At 38.7% G+C, this 15,198-nt stretch overlaps 1 protein-coding gene across 6 annotated transcripts in view; it reads left to right on the forward strand.

The window, feature by feature from the left end:
* Positions 1-15,198, forward strand: part of GALK2 (galactokinase 2) — a 51,382-nt gene that overhangs the window by 3,755 nt on the left and 32,429 nt on the right. For 4 of the 6 annotated variants that reach the window (XM_064157667.1, XM_064157665.1, XM_064157666.1 and 1 more), the window contains 3 exons: positions 1,572-1,695; positions 5,905-5,995; positions 8,778-8,924. In XM_064157667.1, coding sequence (XP_064013737.1) covers positions 1,572-1,695; positions 5,905-5,995; positions 8,778-8,924 — 362 coding nt within the window. The remainder of the gene's footprint in view (positions 1-1,571; positions 1,696-5,904; positions 5,996-8,777; positions 8,925-15,198) is intronic. The other 2 variants (XM_064157669.1, XM_064157670.1) reach the window with 1 other exon arrangement.

The following is a 15,198-nucleotide window of genomic DNA, read 5'->3' on the forward strand; positions in this document are numbered from 1 at the left end:
GAAATCCAATCTGAAGTAGCTGCTGAACAGTGCATACAGGAATTAGTGTAGTTTTTTTCTCTTGTTATAATTTACCAAATTAACCAGCCACACAGCAATGCATGTGATAAAACGATTCTGCTACCATCTCCTCTTCTCTACTTTTCCATAGAGTTATATCCACCAAACTTAGAACAGTTAGTTGTGAGTCACTGGCAGACTGGAGAGACACAAATATTTTGTGTTTAAGACTGACTTGTATTTCGGAGTTTGCCTTGGTTTAGCGATTTCTTTATCCATGGTTAGGTTTGTGTTCTCCCTAGATCTCACAGTATCACAGTATCACAGTATCACCAAGGTTGGAAGAGACCTCACATATCATCAAGTCCAACCCTTTACCACAGTGCCCAAGGTTAGACCATGGCACCAAGTGCCACATCCAACCTTGCCTTGAACTGCCCCAGGGACGACGACTCCACCACCCCCCCAGGCAGTTTCTTTTGTATTCATAAAGTAACACTACACATTTGAAGATATTGTAAGTAAAAGGATCCTGCAGAACAAAGCTGTAGAAACTGATTAGTCCGTTGTGCAATTAATTGTATTTTTTTATCTCTGTGTTGTGTGATTGTATAGATTGAGTAGACAGCATATGCTAACTGGGAATTACTCCACAAGAGGAGATGTTTATTACATTTTATATATGAATGTTACTTTATGTGTCATATGCAACTGTATTAGTGATTATTTAAATTTAATTATTATCTTCCTGGTAAAAGGTCCAAACATTTTATGGAAAAAGAAAAAAAAAGTCATGAGCCCTAGCTAATGGCAAATGAATCACTCACATGAGTAGAGATCACATAATGAGGAGTCATGTGGTGTCTTTATCTCTTCCAGTCATCAATGTGATTGATCCAACTTAATTTTTCTTTTATTGCCACAACAGTATACTTGTAGCCATAGTTAGTGCTGAACAATAGCATTTTTAAATTTTTTTCAAGCCAGCATTAAAACTTGAAGAATTATAAACAGATGCAATGGATAAAATCACTGTGCAGGAATGTGGAATCACAGAATTGCAGAATACGTCCGGTTGGAAGAGACCTCAAAGATCATCCAGTCCAACTCTCAACCCACCACTGAAGGGTCAACACTAAACCATGTTCTTGAGTGCCAGGTCCGCACACTGCTTAAGCACCTCCAGTGGTGATGACTCCACTGCTGCACTGGGCAGACTATTCCACTGTTTGATAACTCTTTCAGTGAAGGAATATTTCCTAACATCCAGCCTGAACCTCCCCTGGTGCTGCCTTTAACCATTTCCTCTAATCCTGTTGCTTGACACCAGGACGAAGCTGGCCCCCTCCTCATTACAACCTCTGTTCAGGTAGTTGAGAGTGATGGGGTGCCCCCTCATCCTCCTCTTCTCCAAAATGGAGGAAGTGCACCCCAAACTTTAAAATATGAGTTATAGTATAGTCAGACATTGTCTTGTACAGTAAGCAACACTGAACTGCTGTAGAAGCCCTGTTCCTACTACTTTAGAAAGAACTATTTCAATTTTTTTCAATTGTTGGTTTCTTTGGTAGGAGAACACATAGACTACTGTGGTTATGCTGTGCTCCCTATGGCCATAGAACAAGATATACTGATTGCAGTAGAGCCTGTAAAAACTCAAGTTGTCCAACTGGCAAATACCAATTCTTTGTACTTGTAAGTAATTACTTTGTTTATTCATTAATTTTTACAAACCTCTTTATGCAACAGGTTACCTTTCAGAAATCTGACAAACTTAGATTGCAACATAAGATTTGATTGTGTTAAATCAATGATACAAGCAGGCAGAATCCCATTGACTGTGCATATTGATTTAGGTTCTCTGCTTTTGCCTCCCGCCTGTTTGTTCAAATTTCTCATGAGGCTTCTAATGTTTGCCTTTTTCTAAAAGTGCAATCCTGTCTTCCCTTCTTCTAGCTCATCCTTCCTGATGTAATTCCATAACTAGCAGCAGTTCAATTTCTCCCTGAGAAGGGAGTGAAATGTTTGGTATCGATTACTACACATGTAAGTTAAGACTCCCCTTGCTCTGGAGGACCTGGAGCTATATTTTCACAACACAACTTTAGCAACAATCCTGGCTCAAAGATTCTGTATTCTCTCTGTTCCACTTCCTCCACAGCTGCTTGTTTGTGGAATCACAGACAATTTAGATTGGAAGGGACCTCTAGAGAACCCTTGTAGCCATCTTGATGGCCTTCTGCTGGACTCCCTGTAATCTGCCTGTGCCTTTCTTGTATTGGGAAACCCCAAAACTGGACATAGTATTCCAGCTAAGGTCTCACAAGTGCTGAATATAGGGAAATAATCCTGCCATTGTTTTCAACTTCAGACACATTTTTCTGCCTCCTTCCTTGTGACAGACTGGTATTTGTGTGGTTGCGCAGTTCAGATCGGGTCACTCATCCACATGAACTTTTGTGAGCATTTTGCAAAAATCAGAATAAGCACAAGCTTACTTTAAGCCACTTTTATTAAGCCATTGTACATTACTCTCTGAGAGCACAGAGTATGACAGCACAGGGGCAGGAACATATTGACAAAAGCACATATTCCTGCTTAAAGCTCAGTTATAAAAATATGTTCTGAGCTGCTGCCTGTAACTAAAGCAGTTGAAAGGAATTTTTACTTACATGGTAAGTCTTGAGTGCTGAGGTATTTTTTACTCAGTTTATGGAGTATGTATTCACATAATAGCTTAGCTGAATGAAGGGTTTACCACTGCCAAAAGGCAATGGCTTGCTTCTTTTACCCTTGGCCTCTCTGTTAGCTTCTTGTAACATTGATGCAGTGTCTGCCTTTTACCGGGTGCAGTACTTGTCTAATCTTAATGTCAGATGCACCATTCCCATTTTTTTATTGGTTAATTTTATGCCATTGTAGTGAATTGAACTGCTGTGCACTCAGTAGTATAGCTGACTTGGGGTAAACAGTGGGAACATCCAGTGCTGAGCAGGGAGAAAAGACCTGGAAGACGCAGGCAGGACCTTACCCTGGGTGGGGAAATAGCAACCTCTATCAGGGTATTGCAGAAGCATTCTGCAAGGCCTGATAGTCCCAGGATTAGAATAGCTTTGATTAGGAGAAGTTGTAATAATGGATACTAAAAAAACAGTAACCAAAAGATAAACATTTGTACTTGGTCTTTAAGCTTTGGCACAATACATTGCAATTGGAATGCCCTTCTCCTATGGTACATACAGTCCCTAACAACTCTAGAATTATAGCTGTTGATTGATACTGCATAAACAGTCAGTATATTTTTATACCTGCCCTGTTTTAGTTTGAAATCATATGTTTTAAACCATGAATCAAGAGGAGGTCTCAGAGATGCTTAATACTCTATTCTGTTTTGTTGAGACACTGTTAGTTAGAAACAAAGCTAAAACATGCCCATAATTTCATAACAAAGAAATATTTTTCAACACTTTGAATGTTACACCACATAACAAAACTGTTGACAGTAAAACTTCTTTTCCCAGCCTGCTACACTGGTGGATTTACGCCTGTGGTGAATGCATATATATAGGCCTTTGGCAAACAAGTACTAACCATAATCCTCTCTAGAATTGGTATTTGCTGTTTCATTCTTACTTTGTGAATGGGTGAAATGTGTAACAATACTCTATCCCTTTTCTATCCTGAATACTTCATGTTAACGTTTAGGAAAAAACAAGGCAGAGAGCAAGTTGCAAGTGAAACTATTTATGTGTTTTTCATAGTAAATTATCCCGTCTGATGCCTCTTACATTGTTTAGGCTAAAACAGTATTCAAAATTGAAAGCCTTTCAAAGTTCCCTTTGCTTCACATCAAATCTTCGCAACGGAGAATTATGCATACAGACACTACCTGACACAAAACTTCTCAAAGTGCCACAAGATGTCAATTACCAGTTGGCTTTCATCTTGTGGCAAAATCTAAAATCCATTAAAAAAAAAAAATCAGAGGGAGAGAGGACTTCAATTTTGCCTTCTGTTAATCACTTTTACGCATTGATTTTCATCAGCCTTGCTTTTTATACAATAATAATTTAGGATTATTGTAGAAAACAATCCTATGCAAAGGCAGCATTTTTAACATTTTCATAGCTGTTTGCAAGTATTTTCTATTTTTCAAATACTTCTGTTTTTTTCAATATTCAAATGCCGTAGGCAAAGTTGTGCTGTTTACTCTGGGCAATTGTTCTCAATGCACGTGAATCACTAATTGAAAGAATTTTTAATTTTTCAGCTCTTCTCAGACTTTCCTTGTAATCTCAGTACTCCCTTTCAGATACTCTGTGTTACTCTGCAACCACCACCACCCCATCCCATAACTTGTGACTCTTAGCTCTCACACTAGCATATTCTTTGATGCTGCATTGTTGCTAAAGTCCTGTAAGTGGCACTATTTTGAACAGGTCAGACTGAAAGACAGCAGTTTACCCATTACACTCAACACCAGTCTCTGATATTTCTGCCTTGTATTAAATGTCGAAATGGAATGTGTAACTGACAAAATGGTAATCCTAAACTGATACTTAAAGTGCAAGATCTGTTGTGTAATGTTGAGCTGGGAGTAGGTTATAAACTGGTAATGCAAGTGAAATAGCTCACTGGTGCTTAGCTAGCATTAGACCACATGAAGAAGAGACAGGATTGTGGGTCCAGTTTTCTACTGGTTGTCAGATGTGGGGGCTGCGTAACACAAAAAATGTAACCTGTAATTGTATTAGAATGCAGTGAACTTGTCAGCCCTCACTTCAAGACAATGATATAATTGTAAACACGCTTTGCATTAGCATAGCTGTTTCTCAGTAACAGAATTCTTTGTCAACAAAAACACCTTTACATCAGCACTCATTCCAAGTATTAAGTAGAAATATTGTTTTGTATAGAAGTAAACCCACCACATCACTAACCTACACTTTACAGATACAGAATGAGACTAGCCTAAGAACAAAACAAAACAAGAAATCCCATTAATCTTACTTATTTCCAGGGTTTTCAGCTGCCTCTCTGCATATGGTTTGTCAGGCCTCCCTTTTTATAGGGCATGACATAGCCTGCAACTTCTGAATATTTTTTCTTACCTTTTCTTGACATTCTCATTGCCTTTCCTCTTACTGTGTTGGACATCTGCTCTTATGGCACCAGGTAGATCTAATTATTGGGTATTCAACAGTACAGACTTACAGAAAACCTGCACTTTTTGGTGATGAATGCTTATTCCTCTGACACATCACTTTGTGCCCATTCTGATAGCACCTCTGTGTAGCATTCATTATTGCAGAAACTTTCAGGCTGACCATTTTTGTTATTCTGAAATGGCAGTGGAGAACAAAACCATTATAAGTATTACTGTGGAGGAACCAGATGCACTATTTTAAACTACATTATCTTGATTATATCTTGTAACATACCATCATTTTGCAGCATTCGGCCTGTTTTAGTGAAGTACCATTCTGAACAAAAGATGATGAAGATTAATTCCTGAGCAGAGATTACCAGAGAGCCTGAAGTGTTGTTTTTTTTTTTCTATTTTAGGTTTGGCAGATAGGATTATTTTAGATTTTTCACTTTTAAGAGATCGAGAGAAAATAGGCACAAGTGATGGCAGACACGATGCCTTAATTAAAGATGCTAAAGACAGCTTAATTCCTGACTTTATTTAATAAATTTTGTAACTTAGGCAGAAAGTTTTACACTTCTATTTAAAAAAATGCGCTTAAAGAACTGAGTAATAAAGATCTTCACAGAACTCCCCGGAAAACATGGCACTGGAAAAACCCTAAGGTTGCAATGTCATTGTTCATCGGCAGGTGGCAGTAACAAGCCACGGGTTTTCAAACAAGTTAAAGCCTCAAGGTTTTTCTGTTTTTGCAGGGATTTCAGTGCTGGTGTTAATAACATTCAGATTAACAAAACCAAACCCCAGTGGCATAACTACTTCCTGTGTGGACTGAAGGGTATTCAGGTAAGACAAATCCATTTAACTTATGAAATTAATGTAGAAGTGACACATGACAAACATACCTATTCACCTTCAAAATATTTCCCTGCATCTGATAGTTTTTCTTAAGGTGCACTTGTTTTTCTTAAAGTTTGAAGAGGAGATACAAGTGGGCTCATTAAAAAATATTTGCAGAACACTTTTTATTACATAAATTACAATAACAATTCTGTATTTAGTAAAGTCATAAATTAATTATCAATGTGCTATTTCTGTATTTTGAAGCAGAAAAGAATGCTTTGCAGTGGAATAATCTGATTTAAAATTTGCTTTTAAAAAGGTTTGGAGGGGTTTCTGTCAGGACACTAAGATCCAATTCTAGTACTTTTCTTCCTATGGAAACATTTTAAAAACATTAATTGCCAGTACCACAGCTTGTACACAACACTGAGTGAAGCTGACTCCTGCAATAGGCAAAGGAAAATGTAAAACATAAGTAAACAGAATAGAGAAGAAATAGTCGAGTAAGAACCATTACTTATCCAGATTTTCTGTGTGTGGAACTTGAATGGGATTTTCAGAATGTTCTGAGTTAAGAGTGCAGCCATGCAGGAAGCAGCACACTTACAGTAAAGACAGGAACACTGAACAGACAGACATTTTTCTGTCTACTCATTTGAGCTGTATCTTCTCCTTTGTGAGTTAGCTTGTCTGCAGACTGACTTCAAGACTGAACTGCTTGTGAAACCAAGTGCTGATCATCAGTGTTGTCCTGGGAGGCAGTCTGATCTCACAACTGAAACTTGGTGACTTCTTAGCTTGATGTCAATTGAATGATGTATGTGGAAAGGCAGATGGGATAAAAAGTGATGGCTAGGTCAAGAACAGGTTACCACAGCCAGCCCAAATTATAGGTAAACTTTCTTTTTAAGCACATGAAGCTTGCCTCAGGATAGGCCATTTAGATCTCATCCTGTAGATAAGGACCACAGAGAGCCAACAAAGCTTGCCTCAAATCTGCCACTTCAGTCTTCAAAATACAATATTTGTAGTAATCAGTGCCAAAGATCACTTTATAATAATCCACAGTTCCTAAACAGAGCCCCACCTCTCTGTTTAGACCCCAATAAATTACTTAGGTTTTCTGTAACATGAGTATTTTCAATTTTGTATTGCGCAGTAACACAGGCATGTAAATTGCATTGACTGTGAAGATATAGATTGGGTTTCTTTACAATATATCCTTTCATATATTAAGGCTAGCATGACCAATTGACTTTATTTATTTTGCAGTCTGCTACTGAGATTTGTTTCCTAAGGACAAGCTTGAATATTTGAAGGTTAATTTGCAAAGCAGGTTTGCAGACTAGCACTGGCAGAAAATAAGCATAAATCTTACAGACTTAAGAAATACTGAAATACAAGTACTCAGAGGGTCCCACGGGATAATCTGTTTATATTAAGTTGAACATGCTATCCTTTTGGGACAGAACTATTGCAGAACTTGGCAAAGCCCATTTTAATTTTTGAAACTGAAGTAAGTTTTCTATTTAAACATTGCGTGATAAGTTTGCAATCCTGCTTCACATTCAAGACAATCCTGAAACTATGGATCAGTTACTGGTTACTCAAGCACTTACTGGTTCTGAACAAGCCTGTATAGTATTCTATATGAAGGGCCATGGACAGCAATGGTATTTTAGGTATGAATTCCCTTATATGTGTAGAATAAGAAATTTAAGATAATTTGAAGTGATGGCAGAAGACATTAAAAGAAGCTCTTTACTGATTTATACCATTGGTATTTATGGTTTAAGTTGTTTCAGGAAAAACAGTAAAAATCTTTTGCAAGTAGGCATTTCTTTATGGAAACTGCCATTTTTCCTGACTGCTGACTCTGTAACATAGTTCATTGATTTAGTAATCTGAATCAGAATGTGGCTATTCATATACCCCCCCCATATACTTTCAATGACTTTTTAATAAGTACGGCGTGTTTATTTTAAACTAACAGCAGAGGCAAATTGATATTAAAAGTGTTTATAAGTAAAAAGACAAAGCAACTAAAGGGTAATTAAAAGAGCATGCACACAAGGGTTTATGACTTGTGGATTAAATGTACTATCAGTGATATCTCTCATGGATGTAAAAATATTTTGAACTTTATTCTAAAAGTGGCCTGGCAGAGACCGTCACCACTGGTCAGCATCTCTTTGTGCCTCCTGGAGCATGGTACCTTCAGGTACTGCTGTGGTTCAGTGTCAGTTTTGGTGTCAGTTTTGTGGCTGCTTCAGGAGCTAGGAGTATGGGAATACAGCTGCATGGTGACTAGCTTCCCATCAGCATGATGCAGCTCCCTAATGTGATACATCAGTATCAGAAGCATAAAGTGGACCTTAAGCTCTTCAGGATGCCTTAAGTGAGGAGCTGTGGAGAAAAGAAAGGTAAGGTATAAAATGGATGATAACCTCCAGTACTATCAAAACAGCAGCTCAGAGCAGAGGTAGTTGCTGCAAAGCCCACCCACAAAGCTTGGTAAATTTACTCCATATTGAATTCTGCTTGGAATACAATTTTGTTAGCTCATACATGTATGTGAACAGGAATTGCAGATATACCTTTGGCTGAAGCCATTTGCTTTGTTCTTAAGGAACAGAATGAAAAAATTGCTTTATTTTGGAGATACCAGAAACAGGTCTTTGGTCCCAGCAACTCAACAGAAAGATTCTCTTTCTAAGTATCAGATAATTGCAAGCCTGAGCCTGTCTGTACTTGAAACTGAGATTGTTTATTTTTTCATTGTTAGGAACATTTTGGTCTTAATAACCCAACTGGAATGAATTGTCTGCTAGATGGAACCATCCCTCCAAGTTCTGGTCTCTCTAGCTCCAGTGCTTTGGTGTGCTGTGCAGGACTCGTGACACTAACAGCTAATGGAAAAACCCTCTCTAAGGTAATTTACTGTAAAACACGAGAGTGTCAGCAGTAAAATTCTACTTAAAATTAAATATTGTTAATGCCTGTAAACATTAAAAACACGATAAAATTGTTTTGCAAAGAGTTGTTGGATATAAACTTCAGATATTGCACAACTGAGCAAACATCTTTGGCCAAATTTTGGCAGGATTTGAATTTGGCAAGAAAACAGGCTTACATTAAAGCTGAAAAAAGGAGCATTATTGTAAGCCTGTACTTTGGCCAACCATCAGGTCCATGCCTGGACCAGATGTGCTATCTGCAGGCCAGGACTGAGGATATATGTGCTGAAGCATGTGGACCACACCCCCGAGGCCTTTACCCTCTCCCTGAATGACTTTTCATGGCTATAACAGCAGAGCATCTGTTGAAGGCCTGTGCAACAACTTCTTGATAAATTATATAATCAGCACAAAATAGAGATAAAATTCTTCCATCTGACTGCCCTTACTCTCTTCACAGTTTTTTTGGAATGAATATATTTACAATCCAAAATGCACTCCTTGCTTTTTTAAACAAACATTAGTCTGAAAACAAACCCCAAGTATGTGACCTGTTAGCAGTACAACTGTTAGTAGAATTTGGCTCATGTAATGCACATTTCTGGAGGAGTCATGGTCCTTGAAGGTGCCATATGGGAATGAGGTTCTCTCCAGTAAAAATGTCTGGTTAAGTGAAACTAGGATCTTAAATTAGAACATTGTCAGGAAGAGAAAAGAACGATCTAAATGTGACTGTTACGCATATTTGTCCCTATTGTCTAAGGCAGACATTCCCAACTTGTACAAAGCCAACTTGAAGTGGTACATGATGATGGCAGCTGCTAACTGTACTTGTATACAAGCACTTATCTGAGCCATGAAGTAAACAGATCCACACGGAAATTGTGACTTGTAGCTGCAGCACTCTGCTCAGCAGTAATGCTCAGTACCACAGTGCACAGCTCACAGGGCTTGCTTCAGGAAGGAATCAAGCAGAGTTAAGGCAGAAAGAAGCAGGGTAGCTTTTCTCAGTGCGAGGGTGTGGCTACAGTCACTGTCATCCAACTTTGTGTTGGTGTGATGTATGGTCACATGGTAAGTCAGGCTTGGACACTTAACAGAGGCTCTAGTTTGTGAGGTAAGACATGTAATGCAGTCATAGATGGAAACATGGAACTGAGGATCCCATCTTGATGTTTGAGACTTTGCAGTAAGAGAGGTGGAGGTGACACACTTGCTTTTTTATACCTATGAACCTAGCCTGGTAATAAGCTTCTGGTGTTTGCGTAGAAGGTCTTATCACAGATCAGCATCGTCTCTGATGGTGGTAACCAAATAAGCTAAGCTTGGGAACTGCTGATGAAAATCACTGGAGTGCACATGTTCAGAAACTGGTTGTCTGCAAAACTCATAAAACTGACAGAGGTCAGAAAACCCAAATTTTACTAGGTAGTAGAAAGCTGTATCTGGAAAACCAGAAGCCAGGTTTTCATTATTCCAAGAAATACTGCACAGCAATCTTCAGAGAATAAATGATACAGCGTGTATCTTGAGCTGAATTTACACATGGCTCGGGGGTACCAGACGGCATTATGCCAGACCTCTTTTGAACAAACGTGCTACAGCTCCTTCTGGCACTTTCATAGAAACTCGTGGAGGAACAGAAAGAAGACAGAGACTCCACTGAGTGTCTTTCCTTCTCGTGTCCTTTTCAATCAACCCAAAATCTCTTCTGCTTACCAGTTGGAAAATGTGCCGAAAGTTATAGTTGAATGAACAGAGGAGACACAACTGCATGTTTTTGTTAGGAAATTCTGCTGTCTGCAGCCAAATGTTTTTCACTTGTGTTGAAAAATGAGCAATTAATGTATAGATGAAAATTCCCAACAGCCAAAATAGGAGCACTAAAGGGCATGTCCAAGGTTTAGTGAGCTTTCATAGACCAAGACACCTGGTTGTGGTGGTTGAGACAGGATGATAGCTCTGAAGACAGATTACTTTTGCCCAGGCTCTCAGATCTTACAGGACAGTAAAAACAAGTTCAGTGTTCTTGCCTAATTTATGATTTAGCATTAGAGACCTCTTCTATCTAGCTAAATCCAGATTCTCCGTTGCACCGAATTTATGCTTAGCCTCACAGAACTGCCTTGTGTAGTCTGAATATAAATTAGAGCAATCTAGGTATGTGAGCCTTCAGAAGTATAAAACGTGCTCTGACCACTTCTTTCCAGCTCCTAATGCATTCTCTGCTGGTGTCAAACGGTATCTGTGCAGGATCCACTAATGCTGGCTGTGTGTCAGCTGTGAGCTCCCCCATGGCAGGGGAATTCTCAGCTGAACAGAAATAGGGGCTTTCCAGATCCTTTCTACTAGAAAGCAAACCAGGACCTTGCATTTTTAGGGCTCTGGATACTTCTGTATTTGTTTATTTTTAAGGAAGAAGCCTCACTTTACCTCTTCCCTCTGTCGTTTTGGGTTTTTATCCCCAAATGCTTGAGAGTTGCGAAAGTTGTAAATAGTAGTGTTTATAAGTAACAGTATTTGGTCATGGTGGTAATTTTATGAGAAAAGATTGACTTTTTGCCCCTAATTAGTCTGATGGACTTTGCAAAATCTTAATGTGATGGTCTGTAGCAGCAAGACATAGAAACTTTTTGGCTTCAGAATCAAGTCTGGCTGAATTGTAGGGCTTCTGTAGCCAAAGTTATGAAAAATTGACCTTTTCCTGAATGGAACATTTATCTGTTTTGTTTCTGTGAAACTATTTTTATGAGAATATTTCCGTTTATGCCCTTTTGCCTGATAAATCTAAGTTTAAAATAGTAGCTGTAGAGTAAAAGTCATTGAAATTTTGAGCTTTTATGAGATAACACTTCCAGTGTGAAGTTTGAGCCTATGAGATTAAAAGCCAAAAAAACCCCAAACCAAACCCAAAGTGAAAAAACAGTGCTGTAAAAGCACGGCTAGGATTCCATGGTGGCTTACTTCAAAAATAGCACTTCTTTGATGTTGAAAACAAAATCAGAAAAAAATATGCTCTTACTAATTATTGTCTGTAGCAGTCTGCAATAGGGCATTGTTTCAGTGTGCATACAGTATTTTTTTTGTAAACCCGTCACACACATACACAATAGTTTAGGGAAAATACCAGTCCAAGACAATTCAGCCAGATGTGCAGTGCTAACCAGTTGCAGCAGTGCAATTGCATTCAAATAACAAGATGGAAAATTTAGAATCTGATCTTTAAAAAGAATCCATTTTTCTCCTCCAAACAGGATACCAGTCTAAGACTGTGTTGGCATCACTCAAAGAACAGCAATGCTCAGTATTAGCTTTTGATTTTAAAGTGATTTTTAATTTACTGTTACAAAATCAATCTTTTGTACAACTTTTCATCAGGAGAAGACACTTTTTTCCTAAAGGAAATAAAATAATGCTCTAAATTGTCCCAGCTTTGTGTTTCGTGGTAGGAATTAATGAGTACAGAAAATCACTTAGTACTTTTGAGTTACTAGATTTACTTGAAATACATGAAGCTCTGGGACAGCCTTGGTTGCAGTGACCATGACACAGTTGAATTTAAGATCCTCAGGGCAACCAGGAGGAGGTATTCTAGGTTTACAACCCTAGACTTTAGGTGTTGAGACTTTGATCTCTTCGAGGATCTGCTGGCCAAAGTATGGTGAAATGAAGCCCTAGAGGGAAAAGGGGCCCAGGACAGCTGGTTAGTATTCAAAGATCACCTCCTCTGTGTCCAGGAGCAATGCATACCAACAAAGAGGAAAGCAGGGAAGAATGCTAGGAGGCCTGCCTGGCTGAGCAAGGAGCTCCTGGACATGCTGTCACACAAAAAGAAACTCTACAAGGAGTGGAAGAAAGGACAGCTAGAATGGGGGTTATATAAGGAAGCTGCCCAAGCAGCTAGAGATCTGCTTAGGAAAACTAAGGCATAGTTTGAATTGAATCTAGCCAGGGTAGTCAAAGGGAACACCAAGAATTTCTACAGGTATATTAATGGTAAAAAGAAGCCTAGAGAACGTGTGGGCCCCCTCAGAAAGGAAACAGGCAAAATGGTCACAAGCGACATGGAAAAGGCTGAGGTTCTCAATGCCTTCTTTATCTCAGTCGTCACTGCAAGGCCTCCAGCCACACTGCTGGAGCCATGGAAGATAATAGCAGGGACTGGAAGGAAGAGCTGCCCATCCTAAGTGAAGGTCAGGTTCGTGATCACCTGAAGAACCTGAAAGAGTTAGGGATGTTCAATCTGGAGAAGAGGAGGCTTTGAAGTGACCTTATTGTGGCCTTTCAGTATCTGAAGGGGGCCTACAAAAAATCTGGGGAGGGACTTTTCAGGATATCAGGGAGTGACAGGACTAGGGGGAATGGAGCAAAGGTGGAGATGGGTAGGTTCAGGCTGGACACGAGGAGGAAGTTGTTCAGTGTGAGAGTGGTGAGAGCCTGGAATGGGTTGCCCAGTTTGGCGGTTGAGGCCCCATCCCTGGAGGTGTTTAAGGCCAGGCTGGATGGGGCTCTGGCTAGCCTGATCTAAGGTAGGGCGTCTCTGCCCATGGCAGGGGTGTTGGAACTAGATGATCCTTGTGGTCCCTTCCAGCCCTGAGTCTATGATTCTATGTGATGACAGTGTTGATGTCCAAATGTTAAATCTTCTTGTACTGAGTTCTGTTCAGCCATTCTTAACATTTTTTAACTGTTGCTCAGGACTGGACAGCTGTGCACAAACTTATTGGGAAAAATAGATGAAAAGTGCATAGGTTTTATTGGGAAAAATAGATGAAAAGTGCATAGGTTTTATTTATTTTAATGTGATATGTTGAGCACAGGAAGTTGAATTGTATTTGGCTCTATGTAGACTGAAAAGTCTAAGTCAGACACCATGACAAAGGACCTAAATCTAATCTGTAATCTCATAGTGTCCACTAGCTTCAGTTTTCTCAAATGTTGGCTCAGATAGATCTGACATTGGATTTTCAAAACATGCAGCATTGTCCTGTATTTATAAACAGTTACAAGACCTGGTAATGCCATTGATTTCAGTGGAAGAATAGACAATTGGGATCCTTTTTGTGTTTCTGAAGCCTGTATACAAGAAGGAAAAGTTTTTACTTGAATATGTTACTGCTTCCTGGTATTTTTTTCTGACCTGCAATAGGGCTTTAGTATCTAGCAATCTGATAGGAAAATCTGTGGATACTCACATTGATATTGTGGCTTGAAAATTGATAATGTGCATTGATAATATAGGTTATTTTATAATCTTGCTGCATCAAAAATGTTTGCTGCATGAATGCTTAGGTTATTAATATGAGAAACTCTAATCACACAGAAATGATACACAAATATTGTATTTTAAAACGCTGTTAGTACTTAAAAATGTTGAAGTTCCTTTCTGCCTGTGGACTTAAAAACCAGGGTTCTTTAACGTGTTAAGTTTGATTACGTGTGTTTGCAATCAAGGGGAAAGAGAGTACTTTGGAGCAGTGGTAATCAAAGACCGTAATCTCTCATCAACTAAATTGATAACCTTCTATTTGAGCATGTTAGAGGGCAGACAAAGTCAAGCTAAGATTGCTGTGCTTATGAGGACATCCAGATACTATCTGACAAATATCTTCCCATTTGGGGAAAAAAGTAAGCATAATTACCTTGCAAAACATATATGAAGTTTAGCTAATTGGGATTTTGCTTGCAAACTGGAAGCAGATGGTAACTTTCAGTAATCCATTCCTAGTCAAGACCAGATATTAAAAATAAAGACATTCCTGGTGATAAAAGCAACCCTAAAATTTAGGCATGGTTTTATACCTTAACAAATGAAACACAGTGCCTTGAATTTCAGAAGTTACTTTTGTACAGATACAAAAATGTGTAAAACACCCACAGATTGGAAAAAGGTCACCATTTAACTAGACTTCAAATATTGCCTTAAGTGATGGAGACTACTTTCTTCTCACTGTAAACACTCATCTTTACCTAGAAATGTTTATTCTCCAATTGCAACCTTGTGTGCTATGAATCAAACCTTGTAGAATTTAATAGAAAATCTTCACTAAATTCACTGTAACATCACTAACATTATTTGGTGCGAAGGGAAGCAGCAGCCTGAGTCTGACTTTCCAGATTGAAGTGGCCAAAATGTTAATGAAAGTGCATTAGAGAACCATTACCTTATTATTGATGTATAGACAGTAAATGTACACACAGGTCTTCAGCTCAACAGATATTTAAATGCTCCAGATACTTAAATTTACC

The sequence above is a fragment of the Pogoniulus pusillus genome, chromosome 17, assembly GCF_015220805.1.
Source record: "Pogoniulus pusillus isolate bPogPus1 chromosome 17, bPogPus1.pri, whole genome shotgun sequence".
Lineage (NCBI taxonomy): Eukaryota > Metazoa > Chordata > Aves > Piciformes > Lybiidae > Pogoniulus > Pogoniulus pusillus.